At 43.2% G+C, this 20,479-nt stretch overlaps 1 protein-coding gene across 1 annotated transcript in view; it reads right to left on the minus strand.

Annotated features, from left to right (window-relative positions):
- Positions 1-1,777: 1,777 nt before the first annotated feature.
- LOC133379062 (extracellular calcium-sensing receptor-like) overlaps positions 1,778-20,479 on the minus strand; it is a 74,804-nt gene continuing 56,102 nt past the window's right edge. The window contains exon 7 of the mRNA XM_061613671.1: positions 1,778-4,265. Coding sequence (XP_061469655.1) covers positions 3,613-4,265 — 653 coding nt within the window. The 3' untranslated portion in view covers positions 1,778-3,612. The remainder of the gene's footprint in view (positions 4,266-20,479) is intronic.

The following is a 20,479-nucleotide window of genomic DNA, read 5'->3' on the forward strand; positions in this document are numbered from 1 at the left end:
CTCGCTCTTGAAAAGAGTATACGATATTTCGGAATAGATAGATTTATCAAATAGGATGCACGGGCAGGAAATGAGAATTGGAGATCAAAAAACATAGGGGAGCAAGTATTGCAAGCCCTAGATCTGGAATATTGAGCATCAATATCATTAATACGTTGCTCAATATTTTAATATGTATTTTATATGTTCCTTTTACATGCGTTTAAGTGTGGTATCATATGGCTCTGAACAATAAAGATTCATTCATTCATTCATTCTCATTCTCCATTGAATTGGCTCCTGCTATGTTGCCTGGCTTATACCAGCTGTCAGCGTCACTGTTGGTAGAATCAGGAACAAGAGATCCTCACCAATCAGAGAACAGTATTGCTTTTCCGTGATTCCCCCACCTTTTTATTCTACAGAAGGCACATGTAGTCTCTCACCTAAATTTCAACCAAAGCTGAGAGTTACTAGGGGATGCCCTGTTCCCCTCACAGAGCTTCAGTCAGAGTGGCTGACTGTTAAACCACTCTGGCCACTGGAGCTCTCTCAGGGGAACAGGAATCTCCTCTCAGCCCCCTTCACAAACTACACTTCCCAGGATTCTCTGAGGGAAGCCATGACTGTCTCAAGTGAAATCAAGGTCTGGTGTGGGTGTGGCCCCCTGATTAGCCACGCCCAGCAGCTGTGAGGCTTGTAGAACACTGACAGGTGGTCCTTACCGGGCATCCCTAACATTGTCACTGAGTTCTATGCAAAATTTCTTAAATTAATTAAAAATCAGCCAGGCATTTTTTAAACTGCAGTAGATGGAGGTCAGAATATGGGGCAAGGTCAGTAGTAGGATTACAGGTACTCTGTGAACAAGGCTGATTTTTTAATGAGTTTCAACAAATGAGATCTCTGACAGAAAAACGTCCAGGTCTGGGTTTTTTCTTCTTTTACACTTTGAACTCTCGATTCTCTGTTTTGTGTATTGCCATGAAAACTTAGAGGCTTGTTAAGCGAGCGTTTCTGAGTCCAGGACTGTGAGTTTTGTGAGGTTTTTATTTGAAATGAGCTGATGGGAAGCATCAGAATGGCATGCGGGGGTATTTTCAATTTATCATTGCGGAATGTGAAAAATCCATGCTGGCTATAGTATACAGCCGCTCTTGCGGCTACATAACAATGTGGCAGGCAGATTGATACCAGCCTTTTTATAGTATAGAATTATGGGGAAAGCTTCACCTGTTCATATTCTTTCTGCTGGATATCTTCTTCTTTGAGTGCTGAAATGGAAATGGACTGCCTTCAAGTCGATCCCAACTTATGGCGACCCTATGAATAGGGATCTTATGGTAAGCGGTATTCAGAGGAGGTTTACCATTGCCTCCCTCTGAGGCTAGTCCTCCCCAGCTGGCCAGGGCCTGCTCCGCTTGCCACAGCTGCACAACCCAGCCCCTTCCTTGTCTGCAACTGCCAGCTGGGGGGCAACTGGGCTCCTTGGGAATATGCTGCTTGCCCACAGCTGCAGAGGTGGCAGGGAACGTCACCCCCTGAGCCACTCGCTGTGGGGTGATCTTTAGCTGGCCCTTGTGGTACAACACATGCTCTTGGGAACCTGAGTGTGTGAACTTGCCACCCACATGTCCCATGAAATACACCTTCTTGAGAGGAGGGGGATCTTTTGCTAGGGATAAAAACAAGCGCTTTGCCCTGAAATGTGACTAAATGGTGAGTCTATAACCCAAAAATGCACGTCCAAACCAGACTAAAGCAAAGCTTTCTTTTATTGAAAGAACAGAACAGCATTACTTGGGTGTGTGGCAGCATTAATCATTAATATCCTAACCCATTCATAACTTTAAACTAAAGAGAGAAAAGAACCCTATTACTAGAAAGGAATGGCAGGTAGGAAAGATTACCTATCCTAGGCCCGGAGTGGGCAGTTGAATACAGCTGAAGCTATGTGGAAGAGCTCTGATCCAAACCCAGGAAAGAATCTCTTGGTCTCCAGCTTTTGCGCCGAGACCCAGAGTCTCTCCCTGGTCCTGTCCCTGCAGTCCCTCGCTGCATTCGTTCAGAGCGTAGTACACATGTTGGAGCTCAGATCACTGTTCGCCCCCCTTCCCCTTTTCCTAGATTCAACCCTCGTTTTTAAAACACCTTTTCCTCTCTTCCCCTCCTGAGAGTCTGTGTGTGTGTGTGTGTGTGTGTGTGTGTGTGTGTGAGAGAGAGAGAGAGAGAGAGAGAGAGAGAGTGTCTTCACACAAGTTTCTTGCTGACCCTGGAAAACTTAGGCTCCTTTCTTTGGACAATAGGAGTATTCTACTGTCCAGGAGGGAAGTCTGCCAAAGAAGGAGATTGTGATGTTCCTGTGGGTTAAGCATCTGTAAATACGGTAAGTGCAGGTCTATTAGATGATGTATAGTAATTGACTGAGGGAGAAAGGGGGAGTACATGGGTGAGAAGCTGAAGTATGCTGGATGATGAGTGGCTGAGTGGCTGGGTGGCTGAAGGTATAAATGGAGGTTTGTGAGTGATGAGGGAGAGAAGTTGTTGAGTTGCTTGGAGTGAGGTCCTTTGGTGAGGGTTGGTTGGCAGAGTTCGGAGGGAAGTTTGGATTGGATTTGGCTGATATTTAAAGAGTATATATATGAACAGAAACATAAAGCATGACCATATATGAAACCATACGCTTCTGAAACATTCCTAAAGTAATCTTGTTATTTCCTGTTGTTAGTAAATAAATACTTATTTGGTTTACCAAAGGCCTGGTCCTTGGCTGGGGGAATATGCAGACCAGAAGGGAGGGCAAGGTAATTACCAAGGCTGAACAGAAACTGTATCTAATGGTGGCAGCAGTGAAGGCAGATATTGTAACAAGTCAAGTATCCATACAAGGGGGTTGGGAACAGCATAGGCACACAGTCACAAAGTAACAAGCTATAGAGAGACTGAGGCAAAGTCTCTGGGAGTATTGCTTACAGGACGTGACTGGTGGTGTTGCCTAGCAGTAGGATCTAGTGAGATCTGTGCTACAGCGGAGTGAGAAACCATATAAAGGACGGTCCAGACTGGTGGTGTCCCTGCTGGTGCCTAGTGAAAGGCAGTAGCCACAAGCAGGTGGGAACCTGACAGGGGGAGCCAGGGAAGGATGTCACAGAGATAATTTATTCAGTAGCTTTTAGTGAATTTCTTTCACACAAGACCTCGAGAAAGCATAACCAGCCATAAAAAGGGAGGGGTGTGTGGGGTGGGGGTTATAGTTCCTGGCCTTGCACCACCTGGCAATCGTAACGCTTGACACCAAGGAGACACAAGGAGGGATTTGAACTCACAGATGCTGGACTCCCAGCCAGGCTCTCCTCCCCACTGTGCTATACCAGCTGTTATTTGAGTGTTAGCACTGGATTATTTTTGGTGTTCCACTCACATCTGCAAAAGAGGCTACAAATTCGCATTTGGCATGGAGTGTATGCACATTTTATGCAAATTTGTGTTTTTGAGGAGTGCAGCAGAGGGCCCAATCGGCATAGAGTAATGAGACCAGAAAATCCTGTTGGTAGCCTTGCTTCCCTGTATGGATCCTTTGATGCACAGAAAGCGTTGAACTCTGTTTAAAGCTCTTTCCACACTCCGAGCATTTTAACGCTTGTCTCCTGTATGAGTCCTGTGATGCAAAGTAAGGGTGCTACTATGACTGAAGCTCTTTCCACACTCGAAGCATTTATAAGGTTTGTCCCCTGTATGAGTTTTGTGATGCGAAGTAAGGTGGGCACTCTGACTGAAGTTCTTTCCACACTCCAAGCATTTATAAGGTTTGTCCCCAGTATGAGTTTTGTGATGCGAAGTAAGGGTGCTACTACGACTGAAGCTCTTTTCACACTCAAAGCATTTATAAGGTTTGTCCCCAGTATGAGTTTTGTGATGCACCGTAAGGGTACTACTATGACTGAAGCTCTTTCCACACTCCAAGCATTTGTAAGGTTTGGCCCCTGTGTGAGTTCTTTCATGTATGCTAAGGTGGCCACTCTGACTGAAGCTCTTTCCACACTCCAAGTACTTATAAGGTTTGTCTCCTGTGTGAGTTCTGTGATGCAAAGTAAGGTTGCTACTGCGACTGAAGCTCTTTCCGCACTCCAAGCATGTATAAGGTTTGTCCCCTGTGTGAGTCTGTCTCTCCTCTTGTCTCTTTGCTCCATCTTGACTCCTCAGTTTCCGCTCCTGCGCCTGCTCCTCAGCTTTTTCCAGTGATACTTCAGATGGTTCTCCCTCAGCCTTGACCCTCCAGATGTATCCTGATGGAATGAAAAGGAAAAGAGATAAAATGCTGTGGAGAAATCCTGGGGATATATTATGATTTGTACTTTGAAAACATATTTCTGGGAGCTCTGTTGATATCAGACTTTAACTGTCAAAGCTCGAGGCCTTGTACGGAGTTAGTTTAGCAGTAGGTGCTTGGTAACAGGTTGTGAAAAGAGACACAGAGAGAGAGAATTGTAACGAACATCTGCTCTATTGTTCCTCCATTTAAGGTGGACAGCCCAGTACTTATGCACAGCTGGAATGTACAAACCTAGGATGGATCCTGTCTGAAAGAAACATGGCCCTTTCCACTACCCAGAGGGCAGCTTGCATCCCCTCCCTCCCTCCCTCCCAAAAGGTTTAGCTCCCTGTTACCTGCAACATGAGATAGTGCAGGAAGATGAGACCCCAGGACAGATGGCACTCTGTGAGTTACTGGGGAAAAACAACGGAGAAGTAAGAGTAGCGCTGTGACTAATGATGCAGCTCGGTCAAAGCCAAAAGGAAGCCCAGAGGGTGATGAACACAGATGCAAAAGGAGAGTCCGGAGGTATAGGACACACACAATAGGAACATGGAATGTGAGAAGCATGAACCAGGGAAAGTTAGAAATTGTCAAGCAAGAAATGGAATGCATTAACATTGCAATTGTTGGTGTGAGTGGATTAAAATCATAGAATAGTAGAGTTGGAAGGGGCCTATAAGGCCATCAAGTCCAACCCCCTGCTCAATGCAGGAATCCAAATCAAAGCATTCCCAACAGATGGCTGTCCAGCTGCCTCTTGAATGCCTCCAGTGTCGGAGAGCCCACTACCTCTCTAGGTAACTGGTTCCATTGTCATATGGCTTTAACAGTTAGGAAGTTACAGTTGGTTCAAAATGCAGCAGCCAGAATGTTAACTAAAAGGCCTTGGACCAATGTACCTGAGGGAACGCTTACTCCCATATGTACTTGCCTGGAATTTAAGATCATCGCCCTCTGGTCTCCTCTGTGTGCCTGGAGCAAAAGATGTTAAGACTGACAGGCAAGCGGGAGAGAGCTTTTTCAGCTGTGGGCCCCAAGGTTTGGAATTCCCTGCTCCAAGATGTCCGCTCTGCTCCCTCCCTGTTGGTTTTCCGGAGAGTTCTGAAAACAATCTTGTTCTGGAGAGCCTTTGGGAGGGACTGAAGGTAGAGCCTGACACTGATTTTATGCTTTCTGTGTTAATTTTTACCTCAGTAGTCCCTTCAGTACTGCTCCCTATATATGTGTGTATGTCTATATTATGTATCTTAATTGCATTTTATCTATTTTAATGTTTTTGCGATTTTTATTGTGTACAATTTTATTATGCATGTGCTCGATTTTATTGTAAGCTGCCCTGAGTGCCCTGTTATAGGGTAGAAGGGCGGGATAGAAATATTTTAAATTAATAAATAATAAATAAAAAAGAGCCAATCAATCACCAGCCAAATGGAACATGCTCCCTAAAGCTTTCCAGACTTTATGACCTTGATGGAGCCCAGCATCTACTGATAAGGGGGTGTTAGGGTGGGCCTCTGATTACCCGCAGCTGGGAAATAAAACTGCCAACTCATAGCTCTAATACAGACACCAAATGTTAACCTCTTAAGATCCCACATTAACAAATGAAACCCCACAATTTTTTGCTACACAACCATCTTGAATTCAGGTTTTCATGACACTTTGGACACATAAAGAGAAGACATGACTCACTACAAAAGATGATGCTGGGAAAAACAGAAGGGAGTAGAAAAAGAGGAAGACAAAACAAGATGTGGATTGATTCCATAAAGGAAGCCATAGACCTTATCATACAAAATCTGAACAGGGTGGTTTATGACAGATGCTCTTGGAGGTCACTGATATATAAGGTCGCCATAAGTAGTAATCGACCTGAAGGCACATAACACACACACACACCCCTGCACTATGTGAGTTCAGCTTTAATTGACCCAAGAGAGCCCAGTGCCTGCAAACCTATGTGGGAGGGAATATGCTTAAAAGGTGGGCTGTGATATGCAGCCTTTATGCCTCATCCACCATCAGGAAAAAGCCGGCAGTGGAACAGCTAAACAGCTTTACACCTGAGAGGACCAATATCCTAGAGATAGTTAGTGACTTAGGATCAGGTAGAAACTTGAGCTAAAATGTGGGTTCCCCACTACCCAGTAAAAGGATTTTGAGGTGCTAAAGAAAAGCTGACTCTGCAGATTGGTGGCAGCAATAAAGGGAGAGTGTTGGTTTTCGGCCTTACAGTAAGTTAAAGAGGGCTCTGGCTGGGAAGCGCAGGATGTGCTGTCATTACGATCCCAGAATTATAAGCACTAAACTGGCCCCCCAGAGTCTTCCTGTCTGGCAAAAGGGGGTCCAGGAAATGTTGGCAGCTCTACGGGATAATATGAAATGCATAGTGGGTCAGATTTGTGAAGCATAGTGCCAGGAAGGGAGTAAGAAGGCTATCCTTAACCTCTCCTAATTCTAACAGAACAGGTCACCATCTCCTGAATCTCCTGCATGATCTCCTTGTACAGAGCTCTCTAGTCTGGATCCAGCTGAGCCCGTTCCTGCTGGGTGAAGTGCAAGGACACTTCCTCAAAGGTCACCCATCCCTGGAAGAAGAAAACAATTGCTTTCCTCATTCTAACTCCGAGGCAAGGCGTGGACATCATCTGCCCTCCACTCGCATTCTGAAGAGAGATGTGGCAAGCGGGATCTTTTCCTTTAGTGTTCACAAATCATCTCAGGTCCAGATGGCATCTACCTGAGAGGTCTGAAACCAACCTAAATGTGTCATTGCTGATCCTCTAACAAAAATATGTACCTTCTCCCAAAGACTTGCTACCATATGGACTGGCAAATGTATTACAATTTGAAAGCAAAATGGACACAGGAGGTATCCAGGAAATCAGAGCCCCATTAGCAGTTCCGGGAAAAGTAGTGGAAAATATTATTAAAGACAGAATTACCAAACATGGAGTGCAACACATCAATCATGGGATACAAAGAAATATGCTCTCATGTATAAGGAAGTGTTTAAAGATCAGGAAGGAGAAAGCAGGAATAAATGAACAGTTCTCCCAATGGAGGGATGTAAAAAGTGCCCCCCCACCAATCATCACGATTAGGACCTGTGCTTTTAAACTTGTTTCTAAATGACATGGATTTGGGGTGAGAAGCGAGGTAACCAACTTTGCTCTTAGAATCATAGAATAGTAGAGTCGGAAGGGGCCTACAAGGCCATCGAGTCCAACCCCCTGCTCAATGCAGGAATCCAAATCAAAGTATTCCTGACAGATGGCTGTCCAGCTGCCTTTTGAATGCCTCCAGTGTCGGAGAGCCAACTGCCTCTCCAGGTCATTGGTTCCATTATTGCACGGCTCTGTTAGGAAGTTTTTCCTGATGTCCAGTCGAAATCTGGCTTCCTGCAACTTGAGCTCATTATTCCGTGTCCTGCACTCTGGGTCAATCGAGAAGAGATCCCGGCCCTCCTCTATGTGACAACCTTTCATGTACTTGAAGAGTGCTATGATATCTCCTCTCAGTCTTCTCTTCTCCAGGCTAAACATGCCCAGTTCTTTCAGTCTCTCCTCATAGGGCTTGGTTTCCAGTCCCCTGATCATCTTTGTTGCCCTCCTCTGAACCTGTTCCAGTTTGTCTGCATCCTTCTTGAAGTGTGGAGACCAGAACTGGACACAGTATTCAAGATGAGGCCTAACCAGTGCTGAATAGAGGGGAACTTCACGCGATTTGTACCTTCTCCCAAAGACTTACTACCATATGGACTGGCAAATGCATTTGAAAGTAAAATGGACACAGGAGGTATCCGGGAAATCAGAGCCCTGTTAGCTGTTCCGGGAAAAGTAGTGGAAAATATTATTAAAGACAGAATTACCAAACATGGAGTGCAACACAGCAATCATGGGACACAAGGAAATATGCTCTCATGCATCAGGAAGTGTTTAAAGATCAAGAAGGAGAAACCAGGAATAAATGAATAGTTTTCCCAATAGACCCATGTAAGAAGTGCCTGTCAGGCCCCTTCTATCAGGATCCCACCTCAGGCGCCACCTGCTAGGATCCCACCTGTGTTCACTGCCTTGTCACGGTCCCACCTCAGGATGCTGCTCTCAAAACGGTTCTCTCACCGGCTCGAGCAAAGATCTCTCAAGGTGCCACTGCTAGGCAGCACCACCAGGCACTCCCTGTAAACAATATTGCCTTGAGACTGTGCCTTAGTCTCTTCCTGGCCTATTGCTACGTTGTGTCTGGGTGGACTTACAGGCCTCACACCCCTGTATATTTGTGCCTATGAAGATTACAGCCCTGGGTTGCTCTGGGCACTTGATGATGTTACACTATCTCTTGCTGCCACCACTGATACTGTTTCCCAACCTTGGTATATGCCCTGCCCACCCTTCTGGTCTGTGTAACCCAACCAAGGATCAGGCGTTCCGGTAAACCAAGAACTATTTATTTATATACACAGGGAATAACAAGATTACTTAAAGGTATTGTCAACAAGTGTGTGGTTTCATAAATTGTGTTACTCTTTATGTTTCTAGTCATCAATAACCTGCCTCACTACCCGCCTAATCCAATCCACCCAACAGAAGTCTCCCAAAACCAACCAACTCAACTCAACTACCCAACCACTTCTCCCACCACTTCTCTCAACTATCATCCTCTCATTTATACCTTCAGACACTCAAATGCTCAGCCAATCATCATACAACATTCTCCAACATTCCAACCCATGTACTCCCCCCTCTCACTCAGTCTACTTCCCACATATACTCTAATAAACCCCCACATACCATATTTAGTATTATATATATACAGGGACATCACAGTGCCCCCCCCCGCCAATCATCAGGATTAGGACCTGTGCTTTTAAACTTGTTTCTAAATGACATGGATTTGGAGTGAGAACAGAGGTAGCAAACTTTACTGTTGATATCAAGTTTGGGGTGATTAAAATAAAGAGGGATTGTGAGGAACTCCAACAGGAACTCTCCAAGCAGGCTTGGGTATTAAAGAGCAAATCCAATTAAATGGAAGCAAGTATAAAGTGATGCACAGAAGTGAAAAAGCCTAACTGAACCGGTGCTGACCGACAGGAGAGAGACCTTGAGGACATTGTGGATGCCTCAATTAAGATATCAATGTTATAGCTATGAAATTGGTGAATTCCATGTGAGGGATCATTATGACGCAGATTGAAAATAAAACTGCCAATATCATAATGCCATTATACACATTGAAGATGTGATCCCACCTGGAATGCTGTCTTCAGTTCTGGTTGTGGAAGAGATAGAGAAAGGGCCAACCAAAATGATCAAGGGTCACAACATTTGGGGAGTTTTGCTGTAGAGAAAAAGCTTAGAGGAGATATGATAGAAATTTATGATCACACCAGACATTTAAAGCACATTCAACACAAATATAAAGCACATGCTTCCCCCAACGAATCCTGGATAATAGTTTTTCCTCACTGTGCTACATTCCCAGCACCCTTCATAAACTAGAACTCCCAGGACTCTTTCGATGAAGCCATCTGCTTTCAATGTACACTGTGGATGTGCCATAAAGGTGCATGGTGTGGAGAAACTGGATAATACCCCCGGATTTTGTAGGGAACTTACACCTGGCGTGTAGGAAGAGGGAGGTAAACGTAACTCCCACCAATTTGCACACTTTTCAGGGAAAATGTTACTCGCTAAAGTTTGTCTGCCGGGCTACCCTAAAACAAGGAGGGTAGGGCCACGTTTGTGCTTCCCTAAAGGGGTATTCACACGTTACTCTGTACCCAGGTAGAAGCCCCCTGTACCTGGGTACAGCTGCTCGTGAGAAAGCGTGTACACGTGGTGATTTCAAAACTCACCAAGTGTACAGGCCTCCTGAAAAAAGCTCCCTGCATGCTGTCCCCGTGGAGCTGATCGTGAGCAATCAGTTTTTTTCCCCGGGGACAGCCTGGGCCTTGTACCACCACCACCACCACCAGCAGCAGCAGCCAATCAGAAATGGGCTGAAGAAAAATGTCAGTTGCTGGAGCCATGGAGTGGGAAAGAAGAGTAAAACTAAAATGGAAGCAAGTGCAAGGAAGAGGAAAGAGAGACCAGCCTGAAGCAACGAAAGAGCTTCAGGGAAGGAAAGAGGCAAAAAATGGGGAGGGGGGGGAGAGCTTGGAAGGACTCACTGCAATTTTTAAAAAGTCTACTCAGAAGTAAGTCCCATTGAGTGCAATGCTTCTGTGTGCTGGCAGTGACTGAGTTTGAGAAAAGGAAGGAGAAAAAAATGGGGGAGAGGGAAAGCTTTGGAGAATTCACATTTGAATTTTAAAAAGGTCTACGCAGAAGTAAATCCCACTGAGTTCAGTGGGGCTTACTCCCAGGTAAATGGAGTGACTAAAAATGTGAGAGAGATTTGTCAGGAAGCTAGGTTTAAAAAATAAATTTGTTTTACAAACTTAAATGGCGTTTAAGCCTCTGGTGGGCTCAGACAAGTGGAAATTGCTGTCTTGAGAGAAGGGCAGAAGGAAGCAGTAATCAGAGAGCTAGCCAAGAGAGAAGGGCAGAGATTCTGAGGGCTCACAATGTAATTCTAAAAACATTACTCAAAAGTAAGTCTCACTTAGTTCAATGGGGCTTGCTCACAGGTAAGTGGAGTTAGGATTGTGTTAGGGTTAAATTGAAACCCCAGTGCTTGTAAAACTATAGTTCACTTGTCCTACCCAAACCAGCTTGAGCATCATGGGAAATAGAACCAAAGTGGCCTTTATTTGACTCTTGATATAAAATGTCGGTTTATTTCCTGGTGACCTGACCCTTACCTACATTCCAGTGGCTCGCATAATAAAAGCCGGTTTATGCTGGACACGTCCCTACTATGCATTTCTGTATCACATTTATGCTTATAACCTTGCTTATTGTTACTAATGTGCCTTGCATAGGAATGTCAAACACTGTTCCAATGTCCCACAAACCTTGACTTGTAAAACTCCTTTGATATGTAAGCAAAGTAATATCATGTCTGTCTCCAGTTTAGGGGGCGCCCGGTTGCAGCTGGGCCTCCCCTCAATAGTTGCCTTTGTCTGCTCCTGCATAGTGCTTATCTCAAGGACATGCAAAATATGCAGACATAGAGTCTAAGAGATAGTCTTGATGTTTCCACTTTGTCCTTCCCCCTGTACCCCTTTACCTCCTTACATATGCCCCAAAGCTATGACAGTTAGCAATTGCTTCTTTTGTATTTTATGACGTGAACCCGATATTGTAAACTTCGGGGTAAGCCTATATAAACCCTTGACCACCAATAAACGAGGTTCCCATGCTGGCCTGCTTCGGCTTGTAAGTATTGGGTACCCTTTGCAAAGCTTTTTGTCTCATGTTACTTGATCTCTGATAGTGGGTTCATTTGCACTCAACTCTGCACTCTTCCCAGGTGTAATAAGCGAGTTGGGGTTGACAGGGTGACTTGCGTGTTGGGTTTGGACCTAACAATTGGGGGCTCATCCGGGATCCCTTGTGCGGACCCCCTTTTTGCCATTGCACCCCTTAATTTGATAACAGGCACCACGAGAGAATTTTCTCGGTTATCAATAAAAGCGGGCGGCTTTGACATTTTGGGGATAAAGCACAGTTGAGGAAAACCCGCTATCAGACGTCATGGGAAATAAAGGGAGTGTGCCGGTAAAGGACAGCCCTTTGGGAATAATGTGTATGCTGTGGCAAGAGGAGGACTTGCCTGTGCGTAAGAGAGGCCTGAAAAAGAGAAAGATGATTGAGCTCTGTGCGGTAGCGAGACCGCGGGTAACTGCAGTATTGGCACCGGGTGAACGGTAGCCAAAGAGTGGCTCCTTTAAACCCGTTCCTTTAAGAGGAGTAGGGGAGCGGATTGAGGTAAAACATTCAGATTAATTGCATTTCTGGCTCCTATGGCAGATGGGAGTGCAGAGATTGCAGGGTTTTTACAATGCTGAAAGACAGATCTTTGACCGGTGAGGCCCCCCCTCCAAGTTATTTTTCTGAGGATGACTCAGATAGAAGAATGATTTTAAGTCGTTCTATTATGCTTTCCGCGCCAGCGCCGCCTTCCAGCCCCGAAGGCAGGGCTCCTCGGCCGGCGCGGAAACAAGTCTCTTCCGATTCAAGTGCCGAGACGGAAGAGAAGGATCCAGGAGAGGGGCCCTCAGGGGGGAACGGTCACGCGCTTGCGAAAAGGAGAAAAAGAGAAAAAGAGAAACGGTTATTGACTAAGGAAACGCCATTGATTGTGCGAGACCAGCCGTACCTGGACGCCCAGGGACGGGTCAGACTCCTAGGTGTGTAAGGCTTGTGTTTTCCCGGGAAGTAAGAACGTAAGAACGGTAATAGGAAGGATTTGCATAAAAGAAATGTGTATGAGTTGGGTACCCAAGTGAGAGGTTGTATGCGTATAGCTTTTTTTTTTTGAGTTTATGTATGAAAGTTTTTCTGTGGGTTTGTTTTCAAGGGAACTTTCCTTCCATTACTGTCGTTCATAAATCATGCTGATTTTACCTTTTCCTCTTTTAACTGCTTGGATCAGTTGCGCTGCCCACCTGTTCTCTTAGTAGTTCTTAGCATTTTTTTTAAAGAAAGTATAGGATTTGAACTAAGCGATTCCTTTTAGAATGTCAGGATTTCTTTTTCTTTTGTTCCTGTACTGGGTTAACTCCTTCTTCCCTTCCTCCTTATTTGATATGAATTTAGATTATTAAGGTTTTTTTTGTGTTTGTCTGTTTTGCTTGCCACAAATTACTTGTGTGCATCTTCCTTCCTGATGTAATGTTTTATATCCTCCTTATCTCAGTCAAATTGTTTTCTCCAGTCTGTTGAAACAGTGGGATGATTGTTTTCTCTGCAGCAGTCTTATGCTTTAAGTCTAACGTGATCCCTGTGGTTTACTATGTTTTATATAAAGACGGATTGGCTGTGTTTTCCTAATTATTGTGCTGTCTGTTATGTGATTGTAACTTATTAAATATAATTTCTTATTTCAGCCCTTGCCGTTTGACATTAATCCCAATAGCAGATGTTCACAGAGGGGGGGGATATTTGTCTAGAATAAGTTTTGCTTTTCATTATTTGTCAGTTATTTCTTATCTTGTAAATGTTACGTTTCTTTTTGACGTGGTTCTGTTTTTTTGTTACTGCATGTTGAGCCAGAATTGCAGAAAGGGAAAGAGATTGGTTCCCCCCCCCCCGTTCTCTAGATCTAGCACAAACGTATTAAGCATACATCTTGAAATCAGGAGAAGATACTAGAGTTCCTTTTGTTTAGGTTAGACCTGAACCTTTGGCTGTTGCTTGTAGATAAAAGCCTGGCACAGTTAGTTTTTCTGTCAGTGGCCAAAGGGGCAAAATAAACAAAATTACTTTTGGAACTACTCTACCCATTTACCTGTATATAAAGGGAGGCAATTGTAAGTGCCAACTAAATTTGTATGTAGTGCCTTGTGGGTAGAAATGTTTCCCCCCCCCTATACACTTTGATAGGGAAAAGATACCCATGAATTAGAAAGGTTGTAAGTAAAATGAAGGACTGAAAAAGTTGTAGGAAAGCAAAGGGAGGAATGCAATATGACGGATTCTAGGAAATAAGTTATTTTGATGGTAGAGGAAGGATAGTTTGAGAAATATTGATTGATGGTAATAAGAAAGGGGAGAAAGTGACAGGAAATAACAAAATGTTGTATGTGGTTCCTTTTTTTTCATCATTGTTGCCAGATTGTGGATTAGAACCTATACCTGTTTAAACTTTTGAACTTGGGTAAAATATATATATATATTTGGAAGTCAACAACAAAACTTCTTGAAGGTTCTTTCTTCCATAAGGAAAATAAAACCTCTTCTTGAGGTACTCGATCCCAGGTAATTGTTTTAAATTTGTCTGTGAAATGTATATTTGCCCATTTCCTAGATAGGCAAAACTGAGGCCACCTTGCTGTTTAAACCTAATGTGATGCCCTCTTGTGACTAGGTAAATTCATTAGCAAAAGGGGACCAAAATGCAGAGCTTCCAGCCACAGTAATTGTCTACCTCATATTAGAATTCACATTGGGAATCAATATTACTTTGCTTCCAAAACAGAAACTCATCCCCAGTTGCTCTTTGACTGAAGATGGACCAGGACTTTCAACAGGAAAATGCTTTCCTCATTGTCATACCTTGTGCATATAAATCACACTATTACTAATGAACTTTTTTCTTTTAAAATGATGTTCACAATTCTAACACATGTTAGTGCATTTATTCCTTGACAGGCACTTAGAGCAACTGCTCTACATACAGGATGAGCACCACTGGAACTCCCTGCTGATTTGGAACAGAACTTAATCTATTTGTGCCACTAACATCTCTTTGTTTTGCATTCATAGCAAGAGGTATAAATCCTTTTTTCTCTGCTTTCCGTGGCTACTTTTCATGAGCAAGGCTCTACATAGCCAGAGGATGGGGAAACTCAGAAGTTTAGAATATGTTGTACTGTTGTGTGTTTTGTCTGTCTGTTGCAAAAACAATATTTTGGTTTTGTCCACTTTGATCAGAAGTCTCATCTGTGGCCATGGATGTTTTATTTTTATATTTTCTTTCCTGAACTGAAGTGTTTTCTCCCCAAGGAACATTTTCCTTTTGCGTGTGTATCACAGAAGATTTTTATTTTGAGACATTTTGGACTCGATCTTTGAATTGCTCCAGGACCAGAACACGATATGCAACTGGCATGCTATTTTCCTGTATTGCTGCAATAACAGCATAGAGGCCTGCTTCATTCTACCTAACCACAGAACTATTTTCGGGCCTATTTTGGCCAGCAACCTGAAACGGGCACCTTGTGCAAGTTTGCAATCTTTTCATACAGTCCCTCGGGGGGAGGGGGGGAATGAAGATTCTTTCATTATTCCAGTTTCTCTGCCTAGCATCAGCAAAAGACACACATGTTCAGTGGAAGCTGTAACTGAACAGGAACAGGAACAGGATGAACTTTGTGCAAGCCATCCCACAGTGTGTTTATTTGTTTTATTTACTTGTTTTCTTTGTAATATTTCCATTGTAATATTGAATGTAACTGTTTATGCATTGTCCTTTAAGAATGTGTTGTTGTTATTGTTTTCCCTTCATAATTTATATGTTATGGCTGTTTTGTTCTTTAGATGTTTTTACTTTTCAAATCCTTCTGAGTGATTCTGTAATAGGGGTTTACTGAATTTGGCTACTTCAGATGTGAGGTTCATCAATGTGAAGTTTTGACCCATTTGTTTATTTTCTCACTCTGTCATTACAATGGCTAGGAATAGGTAACAATTAATGTGAATGGATGTCAACACCATAAGAATCTAGGAAGATGATAGTCTGGAATTCCATCAAGATTGCTTTTCTCTCAAAATGATTAATGTATCTTATGGCTTTTTCATGCTAAGAAATGAATTAAGTTCAACTATTGTATATTCTGGACATGGGTGCATGTGCCTTAGAACATTTTGTGATTATGATGTTATTGATAAGTACTATACACAACCTATGCTAACATTTCAATAGATGCCTTTGTGGTATTAAGGAAATGGTAGGATGTGATTTTCCATTTAAAGTCCCTGTATGGATCATCCAGAGAATATTAGTTAATCCAGATTTGTTTCAACACACTGACCTAGCTGATCTTCAGACACTACCTTCTCATCCTATGTACAGAAACAATTAGAAGCAGTTAAACAAATGGGGGAGCAAGTACACTCTAGATAGCACATGATTGCCATACAGTCACTTACATTATAGATAAGCACTCACAGATATAGGCACATGGATGATTTTGGATTCCCTGTTTGGCTGGGATAAGGATGCCAAAGAAGGTTTAACCCTTATAATGCACCCCATTGTGGTGATTTTGAATTCTGATCTTTGTCTAATTAGCCCTTATAATGTGTATCCATCTCATATGGCACAGTCACACCCTGGAAGTCAGTATTGGAGCCAGGGGGCAGAACAGTGCTTGCTAATATGTGAAAGGTCATCTGTGTACATCTGCCTTTCACATAAAAGGAGGGAGTGGTACGGCTTGGCTAACCCCGTTTTGGTTCAAGTGGAATCTAGGAGGTGCAAAAGCCAAGAGCTATAACTTCCACCCCAACTCACACATACCCCCATGGTTGGTAATGCGTTCCAGAGGTTTTGTGCATAGAAAAACAAGGGCAGAGTTAAACGCTGTCGCATAAATGTTATCTTAATCCTTGGCGGATACACCCCCATCCACAGGGAATCCCATTGCTCGTTAGAAATAGCATTATTTTCCTTTGTTCTTGACTAGAAGCACACATATCGGAAAATATATACAGAGATAGGGGGTCTTCTTATATTGAGACCCCCCCCCACTGGCCTGGACTTTACAGGAGACAGGGACAACCAAAACAAGGAACACACACTTCACCACATGGATAAGTGGGAGTCCCCTTTGTTACTTAAGGAGTACAGTCTCCTTTGCTTCCTGCTACAGCTTAAAGGAGGTAGAGGAGGGCTTGGTGATAAGCGGTTTAGTAAGAAGTGAGGTCTGTGTGACCAATACATGTGATATACCCACTTGAAAATGGCTATTGGACTTTGAAGAATGGGACATAAAACAGTGGGTAAGGTAATATTACTGTTGAGATGGTAGCATTTGTTGCATTTGATTTTCCTTTGGTCACTGACTTGTTCTTTTCCTATTGGGCTTAACGGGTCACCAAATGCCTGCTGGCCCTTGGTGGCTCTGTGAATTTTGGTCTAGCTGGCAGAAGATATTGTTTTATGTGATTATAGTAATAGTTTTTTTAATTATTATTACTGGATGTTGTTACTTGCAATGTATTTCTAATGTTATTCAGTTAATGTCTATAGGTCTCTGAGTTTAGTTTTAGGGACCAAAACCAAGCAAACGGGCCATTCTAGTAGTATCAAAAGGTCCAGTCATACTTGACAGTTCCTTGGTCGATGTGCTGAAAAGGGAGTTGAGCAGACTGATGCAAGATTGTGTTTTATGTTGTAATAGTTATAGTATTATTAATAGCTGTTTGTTGCTGTATACAATGCATCCCAAATTTAATCCAGCTTGCTTCCGCCTGCCTGCATAGGCTGATTTCTTCATTTTCCCGAAAGCCGCAACCAACCTACATGGAAATGGCTTTGAGACCGATTCGGCAACCCAAACAAAGTAATACAGCTACCTGAGAGACCAGTTAGTCTCTCAGGGCTGAAAGGGGGGACTGTTAGGGTTAAATTGAAACCCCAGTGCTTGTAAAACTATAGTTCACTTGTCCTACCCAAACCAGCTTGAGCATCATGGGAAATAGAACCAAAGTGGCCTTTATTTGACTCTTGATATAAAATGTCGGTTTATTTCCTGGTGACCTGACCCTTACCTACATTCCAGTGGCTCGCATAATAAAAGCCGGTTTAAGCTGGACACGTCCCTACTGTGCATTTCTGTATCACATTTATGCTTATAACCTTGCTTATTGTTACTAATGTGCCTTGCATAGGAATGTCAAACGCTGTTCCAATGTCCCACAAACCTTGACTTGTAAAACTCCTTTGATATGTAAGCAAAGTAATATCATGTCTGTCTCCAGTTTAGGGGGCGCCCGGTTGCAGCTGGGCCTCCCCTCAATAGTTGCCTTTGTCTGCTCCTGCATAGTGCTTATCTCAAGGACATGCGAAATATGCAGACATAGAGTCTAAGAGATAGTCTTGATGTTTCCACTTTGTCCTTCCCCCGGTACCCCTTTACCTCCTTGCATATGCCCCAAAGCTATGACAGTTAGCAATTGCTCCTTTTGTATTTTATGACGTGAACCCGATATTGTAAACTTCAGGGTAAGCCTATATAAACCCTTGAACACCAATAAACGAGGTTCCCATGCTGGCCTGCTTCGGCTTCTAAGTATTGGGTCCCCTTTGCAAAGGTTTTTGTCTCGTGTTACTTGATCTCTGATAGTGGGTTCATTTGCACTCAACTCCGCACTCTTCCCGGGTGTAATAAGCGAGTTGGGGTTGACAGGGCGACTTGCGTGTTGGGTTTGGACCTAACAATTGCCTAAAAAAAGCAAGTGTTCTGTCAGAGAAGCTAGAGCTAGGCAAGGACTGATATTGTTAATTTTTACAACATTAAGTGTGATTACATTCCCAGTACAATCATAACCCCATGCCTACTCTAAAGTAAATCCCATTCAGTTTGGTGGGACTTACTCCCAGGTAAGAAGCATTAGGATTCCAGCCTCTTAAAAGAAACAGTTGGGGGGGCAGAGAAAGGGAGGGGAGTTTGCCTCTGTGTCTGCTCACAGTCCAGTGCAGTCCTAGCCATGTTTACTCAGAAGTAAGTTCCACTGAGTTTAATGGGGCTTACTCCTGAATATAGAATTACAGCCTTTAACTTCTAAATTCAATCCTTTCCTTTAAATACTAGGTGATTTATCAATAAATATTATAATTTATAATGTCTGTCAAATGTTCAATGTGTCATCACGTGACTCTTATTGTTGCTTGTTACGAGTAGTACACCTACTTTTCAGGATAGTGCCACAAATAGATTCCAAAACTTGCTCCAACCTCCCTGTGCAGGTAATGAATAATAGCTGCTATCACAACTGCAATATTAAAATAACTTAATGGCTAGGTAACACATTGCTCAGAAATGATAGTTATCAATAGATAATAGAAATTTTGGGTAATAGCTATCCCTTGTATCTTAACAACATAATCCCAAGCAGGTTTATTGAAAGTAACTTTCACAGTTCAATGGAGCTTACTCTCAAGTAATTGTGCAAAGGATTGTAGCCTTAATCTTATTTAATGCCTTATTTCCTTTACGTCTCAACTTTCTTGCAAAGAGCTCAGTGTGGAATACGTAGTCCTGCACCTCTCAAATATATCCTCAGAACAGCCCTATGAGGTAGTTTAGGCTGAGGTGATTAGCCCAGAAGTCACCCAGTAAGTTTCATGACTGAATTAGGGTTTGACTCCAGGTCTCCCAGGCCCTAGCCCAGTACTCTTATCACGACACCACACTGGCCTTTGCAGAACTTGTACACTACAGTACCTCTATAAATCCAATATAAATTACCTACTATACTTCTCTTCCTTGCTCTTTTAAAACCTATTGAAATCAATGGTAAGGTAAATTCTGTTGTGTGCTTTCTATTTCCTCCTAAAGGTCAAGAAAGAGAAATATGGCCAAGACTCTTCCAATAATTGATGACATAGGTCAGCAGTGATACATGGGGGGGGGGGAGAATGGCAGTGGCACAGAGATGGCAAGGTTGGGGGTACTTTGGTGGAATGCAGCACAAGCTTGCAGGTGTGTGCCCACCTGCTGCAGGATGGTGGTGTCACCAGCTCTGAACTTGCAGGCACCTTGCCCCATTCAGTGAGTGGCAATGCTCCCATTACTGAGAGAGCACTGCTATTGCAGAGTCTGGGATCCACCCTGTGTTTTGCTAAAACCTCAAGACCCACCAACTGCAGCCAGCTGCAAAAGACATACGTCTAGTGTGAAAGAACGTGGTGTCTCTGCGAAGCTGCTGAGCACAGGGCTATCAGAACTGAGATGAGCTCACAGTCTTTCCACACATAGATCTATTCCTACTTTCCACAAGTATTCTTAATTTCAGTTGTCAAATTTCCAAACAGATGTGTGCCCTTTTGTTGCTATTGTTAAACAACTGGAAGCCAGAAGCGCTTGCCAGTTGACTACAAATCTCCCAGGGATCTACCAATAGATTACAGTCTATCTTCTGGCCATCCCTGCACTAAATCATTTGTATGGGCACAGACCTACCTTGCAGGGTTGTTGTAGCATGGTTCAAAGGAGTGCTTGCAAGAATGAAACTACAGTAGCAGAGGTAAGACTCTTCAAAACATTGCCAAAGAAGGCATTTTCAAAAAAGCAATGTCACCTTTCTACTGTGTATCCAGAAATTGAGAAGAGAAAAATTGTGGATTTGCTCATCTCTGTGCAGCTCTTCCCGTCTACATCAAGTGTCATGCATCAAAATTAGACACACCTGATGGTCAAACACATGTTAACTGCTGCCTCCATTAGAAACTGCTGTCAGAAGTAGCTGCATCACATGGTTTTATGGCAACACAAACCTGCCTTGTAGGGTTGTAATGTTTTGTTTGTTTATTATTTGATTTATATCCTGCCCTTCCTCCCAGCAG

The sequence above is a fragment of the Rhineura floridana genome, chromosome 3 (genome assembly GCF_030035675.1).
Source record: "Rhineura floridana isolate rRhiFlo1 chromosome 3, rRhiFlo1.hap2, whole genome shotgun sequence".
NCBI lineage: Eukaryota > Metazoa > Chordata > Lepidosauria > Squamata > Rhineuridae > Rhineura > Rhineura floridana.